Raw genomic sequence first — 13,802 nt, 5'->3', positions numbered from 1 at the left:
ACAAAGATTAAGACTGAACTGTTGCTATAAGTATATTTGCATTATAACTTTAACATAATATGGAAGGTCGAAGTACCTCCACTGAGTTTACAAATAGGACTTTTGCTAATGGCATTTATATATACTACCTATAAAAAATTAAGCACCCATATTCAAACTATTACAAACAAAATTTCATATTGCTTAAAATAACTTTTTTTGTTAGGAAAAAGATGATCTCACAACAAATTCTTCCCATTTTATATGACTGTGATATTATTTCTCAAAATACTACAACTTCCATTCTCCAACCACCCAACGTTTATCTATAAGAGTCTGTGCAGATTCATTCGTTCATCTGTTTTCCTGACTATCTCAAACTGTTTTTAATTCCATTCAGATCCTCTTACAGTCACACTGATCAGATATTTTTGTTGTCCCAAAAGTCATAAAACAAATAGGAAAACATTTAAATATAAAGCTCCTTCTGATTGGAACAATCTTCTCTCAGCGATTTGTGCATTAACTTCTGTCCCTTCATTTAAAAATACTCTGGTTCAATATTTGCAGAACCCATGTTAATGTTTTTAATCATTTTGTTGAATTCTTGTTCATCTTGTTGTGATTATCTTTGAACTGTTTTTTGTTTAGTTTTTTTCCTCAAACTTGTTTTATTATATGTCAAACAGTCATGTGTGAGTGTGTGTTTGTGGGTGAGTGTGAATGTGTGTGTTTGTGGTTATGTTGATTTTGTTGTTTTGATGCTTTTATTGAATGTTTGTATCCTACTGTCTATCCTACTGTATCTGTCTTTTGTCGTTGTATTTATGAAGATCCCTCGAAAACGAGATGATGAAACATCTCAAGGGGCTTATTTTCCAAATAAATAAATAAATAAATAAAAATATTTGTATGGCATTAACACAAAAATATGACTACATGACTACTTTCTTATTGTGTCAATCAGCGGTTTCACAGTGAAAAGCAGTGTTTACCTCGTGCTGCGTGTCGACTCCCTGCCTCCACCCTTCAGTGATGTACAGCTCAGTGTAGGTCTGGTCCAGGACTTTATTGTTCTGCGTTCCTTCAGCTCCTTCTCTCACTTGCTCAAAACGCCTCCTCAGTGTGTCACGATGACCTGCAACAGTTCAGCCATTATATTTTAGAGGAACCCCTCGAAAACGAGATGGTGAGACATCTCAAGGGGGTTATCCTCCAAACATCCATCCATTTTCTTCCGCTTATCCGGGGTCGGGTCGTGGGGGCAGCAGTTTAAGCAAGGACTCCTAAACTTCTTTCACCCCAGACACGTCCTCCAGCTCCTCCGGGGGGACCCCAAGGTGTTCCCAGGCCAGCCCAGAGACATAGTCCCTCCAGCTTGTCCTGGGTCTTCCCCGGGGCCTCCTCCCGGTGGGACATGCCCGGAACACCTCCCAAGGGAGGCACCCAGGAGACATCCAGAACAGATGCCCGAGCCACCTCAGCTGGCTCCTCTCGATGTGGAGGAGCAGCGGCTCTACTCCGAGCTCCTCCCCCGTGACTGAGCTCCTCACCCTATCTCTAAGGGAATCTCTAAACTCATTTCGAGCGCTTGTATCCGCGATCTCGTCCTTTCGGTCATTACCCAGAGCTCATGACCATAGGTGAGAGTAGGAACGAAGACTGACCGGTAAATCGAGAGCTTCGCCTTTTGACTCAGTTTTGACCTCTGAGTGGACATCATCATATAGGGCTTATCCTCCAAACAAATAAAAAGTATTTTAAAGAAGACATGTTGTGCTTGTTTCCCAGTGAAAAAGGGACACCAAAGCCTATACTTCTTCCTCAAAAAAGCAGTTCTTGGCCCTTCTGTCCTGAAGGCCTTTTACAGGTGTGTGGTGGAGAACATCCTCACATCCAACATGACTGTGTGGTTCAGCAGCAGCACCACGGCAGAGAGGAAAGCTCTGCAGAGGGCAGTTAGAGCTGCTGAGCACATCTGTGGCTGTATCTGCCCTGCATTGATGACATTTCCATCAGCAGGTGCAGGACTAAAGCCCACCACATCATGGAAGACTCCACCATCCAGCACATGGACTTTTTACAGCTCAGGCAGAAGATTGCGCCACCTACAGGCCAGCACCACCAGACAAAGGAACAGCTTTTACTCTGATGCCATGAGATGGATCAATTCTGGCAGGAAGCCCAGACACTAATGCACCTTACAAATTAGCACTGACTTGGAACACACTTTAGAAAACGAGTCGGGTGGGGGCTGTTTTTAAAGACTCTATTTGACATATAATATTTTAACTATTTATTCTTATTATCTGTGCTGCTGTTGACCTGGACCTGAGTGCAGTATTTCGTTTCTGTGTATTTTTTTAATACTGGAATGACAAATAAATTCTGGTTCTGATTAAAAACTGTGTGCTGATGGGAGCAGACGTCGACACAAACGTCATCACAACAAAGCGCCGCATGTGGACAGCTGCACATCACACTAGAGCAGTTTTTTGTTTTTTTTTGAGAGGGATCTAACTGCAGGTCTCCACCCAGAGGACCCTCACATGACCCACCTCCATATCACAGTAAACAGTAAACAAACTGCACCGTGCCAAAAGAGCGAGTCCACTGTTTCCTATTTAACATTTAAGACAAGTCCAAAACATTTTCTTAACTTTAATTATTATATATTTGTGCCTAATCCCAAGGTAAACTCATGAAAAACGGTGAAGGACATGTAGGTGGTGGTGCGTCCTGGTGGAGGTTCTGCTGGGTAGGATCCTTAAGCTTCTTAGGTTCTTTTTAAAGACAATGCAGTAAAGTGTGTTTACCTTGTTGACATGTTTCGGCTGCTAGCTGCAAGCCATCTTCAGAACTGTCCCCGGTGTTGGTGGTGACGTGTCGTATATCAGCTGTTGTTACTTCCTGTAGGCGTGTATGATTTATTGCATGATTTGCACACCACCATACATCAGAGGTATAACCGAACCCATCCAGAGAGCCATGAAAAAACACAACATAAGCACCGTAGTAAAACCATACACAAAACTCCGCCAACAACTCGTACACCATAAGGACAAAATCCCACAAGAACAAAAATGCAATGCCATATACGAAATTCAATGCAAATCATGCAATAAATCATACATAGGGGAAACAGGCCGGGCATTTCACATCCGAAAAAAGGAACACCAAAAGGAATGTGAAAAGGAAACGTCAGGGAGACTCACCAGAACACAAAAAGACAAAGCAGAACAGGAAAACCTCAAATCCGCCATATCAGACACTGTAAAAGGAACAACCACATTATGGATTGGGACGGGGCTCGGGTCATTGGATCGGAAAACAACAAGTTCAAACGCTGGATCAAGGAGGCCACTGAAATCAGGAAACGAGGCACGGACAGCATTAACCGTGATGACGGCGCGTTCCTCCTTTCACACACCTGGGACACCCTCCTCCAGAGAACACCGGGCGACGGGAGGCGTGGTCAGTCTGAGCGACCTGCCAGGTCCATCAGGCTGACCACACCTACAGGAAGTAACAACAGCTGATATACGACACGTCACCACCAACACCAGGGACAGTTCTGAAGATGACTTGCAGCTAGCAGCCGAAACATGTCAACAAGGTAAACACACTTTACTGCATTGTCTTTAAAAAGAACCTAAGAAGTTTAAGTATATAAGAAGACAAAATGAACATCATTGGCTTGGGTAGGATCCTGTTGGGACTGGAAGACTACAGCCAGCCTCTCTTGGATTTTTATTTTTATTTTTTTTCTTATATGTTACGTGTTTCTTCTGGTTCTTTATGGTGGTGCAGGACTGGAGTTGATCAGAAGTATGGTATCCTGAAAATTAAGGCTTGCTCAAACATGCACAAATCACTCCAAATATCACTTCATGGGGTCAATGTTCAGTAAACAACTATAATACAATTTAAAGCCTATTACACAGAACTGAGTACTAGTGAGCTGTCGCCTCCTAGGACCTGGCGTCCACATACACTACCAGTCAAAAGTTTTAGAACACCACACTTTTTTTACTGTTTACTGTTGACCAAAGCGTATTCTAAACTTTAGACTCATGTGTGTGTCCACATTTGACAGATAGAACAGCTGAACACACTCGTGGCTTGTTCTTTTTACAATAAAAATCAAATATTGTTCAGAAAGTTCTTCCCAAGTCTGTTGCAGAAGTTTCCATAAATGTGTGGCACTTGTAGGTTGCTTTACTCTTCTGTCCAGTTCATCCCAAACCAGCTCCAGGTTTTCAAGTTTTACCATCTTGTTTGTACTGTTGACCCATTTAATACTTTGTTTGTGATAAAGTTGATTGCCGCCCTCTTGTGGATGCCTTTGGTTTTAAGTTTTGTTTTCTACGGCGCGTGCTCACTTTCAAGCGTGATCGGTTCACAGTCTGACAGAATACGTCTCTGTTTTCGGCCTTGGGGCATCTTTGTCCGTAAGTTCGGCTTGTTTTGTGTTATAATATTGTTTTCTTGTATTGTTATAAATATCTGAAGGTTGGAACAGTAGTTTTGACGCATTCGCTGTGTTGCTTATTGCTAGTTTCTTTTGCTAGCTCCATCCTGTGTTTGGGCTGGGAAGTGGGGCTTTTATTTTTGTCGTAACATGTACGATTTGTTAGTACACATTTTTTGTGTGTTTGTTGCAGTTTTACAACGTGAAAAAAAAAAGAAAAAGATAAAGAGACAAATGTGGAAATAAACATCCGTAAAGACAAGTCTTTTCCATATGGTCGTGTGGATTCTCTTTTTTGTGTGTTCGCTATCTGTCTAGCCCTGGTAGAGACGCCATCGTGAGGACAGAATATTGTTCTTTTTTCCTGAGGTAGTTTTGGCAGAGATTGGACTTCTTATCTTTTATCTTTTTTTATTTTTTTTTTTTTTTTTAACCTCTCTCTGTTCAGTTTTTACCTTTGTATCATTTCAAGCTCTTTATTGGACTTGCACGACTTCCATTGCAATAAATAACTAGAAAAACTGGAGTGTTCTAAAACTTTTGACTGGTAGTTTATGTGGACGTATATGTCCAACACTTTTTTGGATTGTTCAGGCACTTAATAAATAGTTTCTGCAAATTGTTATTCAGCTGGTTAGATTAGGTTAGGTTGCTTTATTCGTACCCGTAGGTAAATTTGCTTTGCAGATTTGAGAGACAGGTTCCACATTTCACATTTGATTCATCCACAAAACACGTATAAAAACACAATCACTAAATAAAGTGTTACAGTTGTGATTTTATTGTGTTCCATCAAAATGATTAAAACACAAAATGAATGTTTTATATAGCATATGTGGACATAAAAATATAAAAATATGAAAATATAATTTTGTTTTTGCACTCATCAGGTCCCAATCAGCCCAAATAACAAAGAGAATGAGTGAAGCCGTGCAAGAGTTCAGATCTTAGGAGGTTAAGCCATGTTAGAATGTTGTTACCTCATCAAAAACACACACCTGGAGTTGTGTTTTGTTTCATTACACATGAGTAATCATTTCATCGTCTATATCGAATGTCTATATCTGCAAAGTCCAAATGCTTTTTCCCACTTTCAAATGAAATAATAGTGTTCAGCGCCTTTTACATTTTGTTCGGTAGAAATTTGCAGTTTCAGGGCTAAAATTATCCACATGATTTTACTGAAGGTGTATGGAGTTTAATGTAATGTCCTGTATTACCAGGTGACATCACAAGGTGGAGAGTTTTCATTTAAGAACAGGGTTTGTGTGTTAAACATGTGTGACTGAAACAAAACATAAATCCAGGTGTGTCTGTGATGAGTGAACTACATCATAAGAGTAGATGACAGATGTGAAATCTTACTTTGTATAACTCTGTCTGCACTTGGTTCATGAGCACAGCTGCTGTACATCTCACTGTTCTGGACAGAGGAAGTAGCCGGCGCTCTGAAACACACAAGACACAAGATACAAGACACAAGACATAAGACATAACAGTTCTGTCCACACACACAGAGGGAGGATGCACACACTTACTGAAGGTCGACCTGAAGCACAGGCTCCTCCCTGAACTCAGGAGGGGATTCTTTTGACCGGTCACTCCACTCTGTACCACAAAAAGACTCCGCCTCCTTCGGCATGACAAGCTTCACTCTAGGAGATCTGGCGACATTAGGGACATAATATGTGTTTCATAATTTAAAGTGAATGTAATTAGAAGGATAAAACATCAAATAATGCACAAAATCTGGTATTTTCAAAGGACAGACACAAAAATGAGACAAACTAAATCAGATCTGAAAGACCAGAACAAGAAACACAAATGTTCAGATCATTTCATATTGTCACATAAAGCTTTGGTCACTTGTAAACTCACAGTGGGAAAAGTAACCACAACTTTTACTCAAGTAATAGTACTGTTACTTCAATGTATTACTCAAGTAGGAGTGAAGTACAATGTCTTTAAAAAGATAAGACTAAATGTAACTGAATATTACCCACCTCTATTTAGGGAATGCACTTTTTTTTTTCCTTTCCTTGTTAGATTTATTGGTGGTCAAGAGTCGATTAACTGATTCTGTTAATTCAGTGAGCGCTTTGATATTTCATATGTACTTTATATAAACCATGTTCCTACAGAGTCACTCGGGTTTTATTTCTGTTTATTTAAGGTGAACTCTTTTTCCACACAGAAATGTCTGAGTCGTCTGGGGGCACTGGTGCACCCTCTGGTGGTACAATTGTGCATTACTGGTGAATATAAAAATCAAAAGGCAAATTAGAAGCACCAGTTTAGCAAACAAAATGTTTTTACTGGGTCAAGCATCTAGTGCCAGATTAACCATGAACACTCTATTTGCAATAAAGAAAAACACTGAGTGTCTCTTGGACCAGGTAGAGATGAAAAGTAGAACAAATAGTTAAAGAAGTGCTCTTTGGTAAAAAAAAACAAAAAAAAAAAACATCAATGTACAAAAATACAGAATAGACACAGTCCTTTATTGATTATATCATGTCTTAACAAACCTTCAGCTCAGTGGGCTTCATCAGAGGGACAAACAAACTCAAAAATACCATGTGATATAACATACTGTACATGTGTTAAGGCTCCTCCACCTGCAGAGCTGGTGTTGGAAGTGAACTTATGTGAACAGAGACTAAAAACACCACTAGAGGGCAGTGTTAACCCCAGTGCCAAATGACCTGATTATAAAAACAATGTACTGCAAACAAATATAAAATAATATAAAAACGCATCAAGGTCAGTCTGTTGAAGTTTTAAGTCCATTTCCTTTATGCACTGTGTCCAGTGTTTGGTCTGTTTTTGTCATTGGGAAAGTCCAGAAGTGTTTGTTTTGTCTGTGTGTTCTTACAGTCTGTCTGTAGGCGCCTGTGGGTCATCCTCATGTAAAAAAAAATAAATAAACAAACAAATTTGCATTATTCACTGTGTTTATAATTGGGTCATTTAGCGCTGGGGTTAACACCAGTGTATTCAGAGCTTTTAACCTTGTTATAGTTGCTCCGCTCATCATTTACTCTCTCTTAAGTTGTATTTGGAGGGATTCATGTATGTTTGAGCAATCTTTAATCACTTATTTTTAAAATGCCATATTGCCAATCAGTTCCTGTTTTTTACGTCCATCGATACACACACACTTTGTTGTGATGATGGTTAGAGTGACGTCAGCTCCCACTGGGCACCGCTGTTTTCCAGTGCAGAAGTCAGTGAACATGTTTCTTATAATACGTGGTTTTAGATGAATATTATGATTTAAAATGTCCAAATGATAATGTAATGGTCGTAGATTAAACAATATAACAGACACAAGTGCAAAATGTGTTTTTTTTTTTGAGACACACCATAATCAGTAAAGGCATTTTAAATTAATGACACAGTGCGTTGTTTTATTTGTATTTTTGTAATCTATTTATAATATTGCCTTTGAAATATGGAGGAGGAGAGGAGCATCTCACCGCTCATGAGGTCCATCGTTAGAGAATAATGGAGGTGCATTTCTTGAACAACTGCTTAAACAGTCCCACTGCCGCCTGTTCTCAGTGACAACCGCCTGCAACAAACAGACACATACAGTTAAATGCATGTATATAAATGTGTTTAAATGAGTTATTCATCATTTATCAACATAATCACGTAAAAGCCCTGAGGATCAACAGCCACGGAGTAGAAGGAAGGAAGTCAGAGTATCAAAAAACCACAGCTGTACTCATTATTCTATGTTTTTAGTCAAACTTTCTGAATGATACAGTAAAGTTGAATTTAAAATAATTTTTATAGTTGTCTACTATGTTAATTGTTCATTGTTCCCTCATCAAAAACATGCCTGGAGAGGTTTTAGAGCAGGGGTGTCAAACTCATTTAGGTCCGGGGGCTGTATCCAACCTACTCTGATTCCAGAGGGACCGGATCAGAAAACTCATGTCATATAAACCCCCAAAATAAGTTCAAATATTTGTGCAGAGAAACACAAATCTATTACAGAAATCTTTTTTAATTGATGAAATCTTTCTTTTACAAAATATTATAATATTATAAATAACCTAAAACTTTAAGAAAAATTTAAATTTCAACACAATGTTTTAACATGAACTTGTCTACAAATAGGAATAAGTAAATTTTTGTTGTAAAATCCTGCACTCGGCTCCACTTTTCTCATGTTGGACATTTTTCTGATGAGGGTGTCACGGTCAACAGTCAAAACGATCGTCCTTTAAGAGCGTTTGGAAAGAGACAAGTCTTCATTTGTGCTGCTCTGGTGGGAGGGGCCACGTACAGAGACACTGGAGACGCTGCTGTGATAAACACCACACAAAATTAACAAGATTTTAGTAGAAAATATAATTAAAATATTTGAGTAGAAAATCAGCAGAGGGCCAGATTAAAGGTCTTGGAGGGCCAGATCTGACCTTATGTTTGACACCTGTGTCTTAAGCCATTGTTTCAGATTAGTTTTAAATGAACTGAATGTGGTGGAGTCTCTTCTAGCAGCTGGATGTTGGTCCAGATTTCTGTTCCTTGACTGAAAACACCTGTTGACTGAAAGTTGTGCGTCTATAGGGTTTTGCACAGTCTCCTCTGGTACAGGCTCTTTTTTCCCCGATCACTAGAGCTGGACTTGGTCTTAATGAACTCACCCAGAGCTGCTGGAGCGAGTCCATTTAAGACTTTGTAGACTGAGCAGGCGAGTTTTGAAATTTTTGAAAATTTCCAAAACCTAAAATATTATACTTCTGTAGTCTGAGACAATGATGAAAAGATGATTTCCTATCAAATATCTTTAACGCTTTTTTTTTAAAAAAAAGTGATTCTATTATTTTGAAGGTTGTCATGCTTGTCAGTGACCAGTTAATAATGCACTGGCAATGATGATGATCTAATTAGCCTAAAATTCTGAATATTAAGATTAACAATTTTTGATATGTATTTTACATGTTTTTTAAAAGTTAAAGTGGAGTCCAAGGTAACACCAAGATACTTAAAGATACTTGATTAAAAAAAAAAAAAAAAAACATGCATCCTTACTGTGAGTGGGCTTGCATTTCCATAAACCTGACTCTTATGTGACCTGAAGGGGGCCTGCTCCTGCTTGTTTCCATGGAATTTTTGTCCACGGCTGTAATATTCCACAGAATGGCATAAAACATAAACCATAAAACATATCTATCTCCACGGAGAATGTCCCACAGTATGGTTTTAACTTTCTATTTCCATGGAATCACACAGCTGACTTTCCACAACAAGGAAGTTGAGGAGAAAAATGCTCCTGCACTTCAACAAAGCCACTTGTTGTGTTGACAGACGTGTTTTTCAGATGAACTCCAAATGTGCTCCAGACAAATACAACTTGAGTCAAACATAATTAGTTTCATATTTGTGTCTTTTGTTTCAAACTGTGGCCTGTGCAGTGCCACGAATACAAATGAACAAATGAATCCATCTTAAGAAAATATTATTGTGTACTTCAGTAATCCTACTGTAATCCTAGAGGTACTTATCACAGGTACTTACACTCCGCCCACAAGTACTTTTCAGATAAAACTGCACAACTGGAAAGTACCTGAGGTTCTAAAAAAACGTTACCAACGTCACAGCAATAATCAACAAGGAGTAAACTCTGCCCCTGCAGCACGAGATCACACACACCTCACCCAAGGAGGAGGAGGAGGAGTAATAGTAGTAATAGTAGTAGCGGTAGTACTAGTAGTAGTAGTAGTAGTAGTAGTAGTAGTTGTAGTAGTAGTAATAGTTGTAATAGTAGTAATAGTAGCAGTAGTAGTTGTAGTAGTAGCAGTAGTAGTTGTAGTAGTGGTAGTAGTAGCAGTAGTAGTAGTTGTAGTAGTAGTTGTAGTAGTAGTAGTAGTAGTAGTAGTAGTAGTAGTAGTAGTAGTAGTAGTAGTAGTAGTAGTAGTAGTAGTAGTAGTAGTAGTAGTAGTAGTAGTAGTAGTAGTAGTAGTAGTAGTAGTAGTAGTAGTAGTAGTAGTAGTAGTAGTAGTAGTAGTAGTAGTAGTAGTAGTAGTAAACAGTAGTATAGAGTCTGGTGTCGTGTGTCACAGTGAAGTTGTCAGACTCTGTGGTATGGAACAGTAAACTGTAGAAGTACATGGATTTATTGGTACATATATTTTCTTTCTCTATGTCACTGAACACATTCCAACATGTGCTGTTATTTCTGTGGTCCTCTGTATTTCCTCTCATCCTCTCCTTTCTTCACTAGCCACACTACATCTGCTAAAAACTACAAAATCCTACTGACACAAACAGCAAAACATGAGCAAAACATGCATTCTCTTACCATACTGCTGCTGCTGCTGCTGCTGCTGCTGCTGCTGCTGCTGCTGCTGCTGCTGCTGCTGCTGCTGCTGCTGCTGCTGCTCTGTGTGAGTGTAGCTCAGTGTGAGTGAGCTGTGTGTATGCAGCTGTGTGTGAGTGTGTATCTGTGTGTGAGTGTGTAGCTGTGTGTGAGTGTGTAGCTGTGTGTGAGTGTGCAGCTGTGTGTGAGTGTGCAGCTGTGTGTGAGTGTGTATCTGTTTGTGAGCATGTGGCTCTGTGTGTGAGTGTAGGAGCACTTCACTTTCACTTTTGTTTCCTGCACAGAGCTGTGGTGTGGGGTGGAGTGGGGTGGAGTGGGGTGGAGTGAGGTGGTGTGTTGTTTGCGCTGACGTGGTGACGTTGTGTTGGCAGGTTTCAGATTATATCCTGTATTCTGTGTCCTGTGGTTTGTATGTGGAACAGGTTAGACAACTACTAACAATAATAATAATGCATCTGTTTTATACAGCACTTTTTGGACACTCAAAGACACTTTACAGAACATTATTCATTCACTCCAGACCTGGTGATGAAACCAAGGCTGCTAATCTGCGCCATCGGCTCCTCCGACCAGCACCATCACTCACACACACACACACACCACTTTCATACTAGATAATGCAGGTGAAGTGTCTTGCCTAAAGACACAATGACAGTTTTTGCGACTAGCACCTCCTGTGGCACCTGATCTTCTAAAGCTTTTTTCCAAGTCCTGACCAGGCCCGACTCTGCTGAGATTCTGAGATCTGACGAGATCAGGCTTTGACAAACTGGTAAGGTCACAAACTACTACTGTGGCAGATTTGTTTGTTTATTTTTTTGCACTTTGAAGCAGCAGCTCTGCATCATTATACTGTATAATGACAATAAAGTCTTTCTATTCTATTCTGTTCTACTTTAAAAGGCCCATTCTAGCAAAAAATATGGACAATTGTGTGTTCTGGGGATAAGAAAGACGTCTGTGTTTTTCTGGACTGAACAAAGCTGCTCTGACACGTCACCCAAACAGCCTGGTGTACTCCACTTTCAAAAAGGGAAATTCCAAACTGAAAACGTGTACAACTCAAATCAAGAGTACAAATCAATATTCCCTCTGTGAGTTTAGTAAAGACTTCTCAGAACTTTTACTGTTTCAAAAATATGTGCAATTTTGTCCGGTTTTACAAACGCCTTATTTTTATATGAAAACATAACATGATGAAAAACTTTAAATATATTTTTCTTACTTTTATGGAAGTAAACTACAGAAGAAGTTTAAAGGTCATTTCTAAGAAGAGAAGTGTTTTCCTGTTCACCTGTAGCGTCTCGTTATCTTTCAGGCAGTTCTCTGACCGTCTAAAGTACAAACTGTGGACTCATTTTCCTCTGATCTGAAGCGCAGACTGTTCATGCCCGAGAAGCTCACATGTTCATGTTTGAAATGTGCATAGTTTCTGTCTTGTAATCTCCAACACTTTTGCACAGTTTTTAGTATTTCTCTTCTGGGCTCAGCTTCTCAGAGCCCCGTGTGAACAGGCATCCAAATTACCACATGTACTTTAAAACAGATCTGCTGAGCTAAATGGACTCAAAGCTTTTAACCATGTTACAAACATTTCCTCCTCTCAATCAAGTAATATTTGGAGTGAATCATGCTTGTTTGAGCAACTTTAATCACTCGACTGACTTTAATCACCAGAATAAACCTGTGGCTCCAGAGTCTGAACCTGCAGACAGAGACACATCCAAGTTTGTCTCATTCTCAGTTTATGGACAGAACAGGTCTCATGTGAAGCTCAGAACCTCCAGAATTCCCTCCCTGAGCTGCAGAGGCTGCACTAGCACTGACTCAGGACTGGTGCAGGGTTTAGGGAGAGACAATTCAGATCAGAGTGGTATTTTATATTTCAATTCTCATATAACACTATTTTCTGATCTATGTTCTAATGTAGTTTCCTTATCACAAACAGACCTGGAGTTGTGTTTTGTTTCATTCACACATGTTTAACACACAAACCCCAGAGTACTTCTATCAAACAGGAAACACTCTGTTCCACCTTGTGATGTCAGGAAATGCTCTACCGCAGGGGTGCGCAATAGGTCGTGTGGGTAGATCGCCGTGTCTCGTCTCAGACTTGATCGCGTTTGGACTCGGTCTTGTCTCTCACTCGAGGTCTTGTCTCTCAACAAGTGTGATCATATTTCATTCCGGCCGCTGCTGTTGGTAATAAACTTGTGTAGCGGGTGCAGGAGTGTGTGGGGCGTCTCAGTGCAGCCTGTGCGCTCATTTGAAACCCGCGGAGACTCTACGGCGCATCACAAAACACACACGCTCCCTATGCACGGCTCGTCTGCAACAGCGTGTGCCCTCGTGTACCAGCGTGCATCACAGGGCAGGTTCAACTTCCTAAACATCCTACCTGTCCATCTGCCTCACGTCAGCACGCCGCCCCTCGCCTTTTCACGCTCTCGCTCCTTCCTGCGTACAGCGAACACAAGCCCCTCCCACAGTGCGGCTGATTAGAAGAGCAAGACCAAACGTGAAGCAAAAAACCAGTCTAAATTTGTGTTCCAGTGTTGGCACAAAGCAGGTCTACAGCATAGAGCGGATCTACAGAACAGACCTACTTCTGCATTTGGCTGAAGTTTGAGTAACAAAAGTGCACAAATGCATCTGTGTTTGTCACGATGTGTGTTTGGTTTGGTAAACGTGCAGAGGCTGGTAAATATCACTGCAAAACCAGAAAAGAATGAAACTCCAGTTTGGAACTTTAAAAAACAGGTTTAAAAATCTTCCTTCACTTTTTTCACAGTTTTGTGTAAAGTGCCAGAGGAAGTTCTCTTAAAGAAGAGGTTCTCAAACTGTGGGTGAGGGTCCAAAAAAGGGGCACAGAGTGTTTCAGTGCAGTTTGTTTGGCTTTGTATTAGGTAGATCTTTATGACTTGGTCATTTTGTAAGTAGCTCACATGCTGAAAAAGTGTGAACACCCTGGTCTATCATGTTTATTGTGACACACACTTTCACTAGAATCATTTAGAT

At 40.1% G+C, this 13,802-nt stretch overlaps 1 protein-coding gene across 2 annotated transcripts in view; it reads right to left on the bottom strand.

Annotated features, from left to right (window-relative positions):
* Positions 1-11,026, bottom strand: part of LOC110167906 (NACHT, LRR and PYD domains-containing protein 12-like) — a 31,126-nt gene extending 20,100 nt beyond the window's left edge. Inside the window, exons 1-5 of one of the 2 annotated variants that reach the window (XM_055150178.1) lie at positions 10,767-11,026; positions 7,930-8,024; positions 5,989-6,114; positions 5,816-5,898; positions 975-1,117 (exon numbers count right to left, since the gene is read on the bottom strand). In XM_055150178.1, coding sequence (XP_055006153.1) covers positions 975-1,117; positions 5,816-5,898; positions 5,989-6,114; positions 7,930-8,024; positions 10,767-10,769 — 450 coding nt within the window. In that variant the 5' untranslated portion in view covers positions 10,770-11,026. Of the gene's footprint in view, positions 1-974; positions 1,118-5,815; positions 5,899-5,988; positions 6,115-7,929; positions 8,025-9,496; positions 10,086-10,766 lie in introns of those variants that run through there. The other variant, XM_055150177.1, reaches the window with a different exon arrangement.
* Positions 11,027-13,802: the final 2,776 nt, after the last annotated feature.

This window comes from Boleophthalmus pectinirostris, unplaced genomic scaffold (assembly GCF_026225935.1).
Source record: "Boleophthalmus pectinirostris isolate CB_2022bp ecotype Guang Dong unplaced genomic scaffold, ASM2622593v1 HiC_scaffold_14, whole genome shotgun sequence".
In the NCBI taxonomy this organism is placed as follows: domain Eukaryota; kingdom Metazoa; phylum Chordata; class Actinopteri; order Gobiiformes; family Gobiidae; genus Boleophthalmus; species Boleophthalmus pectinirostris.
This window is presented reverse-complemented; position numbering and strand designations above follow the sequence as displayed.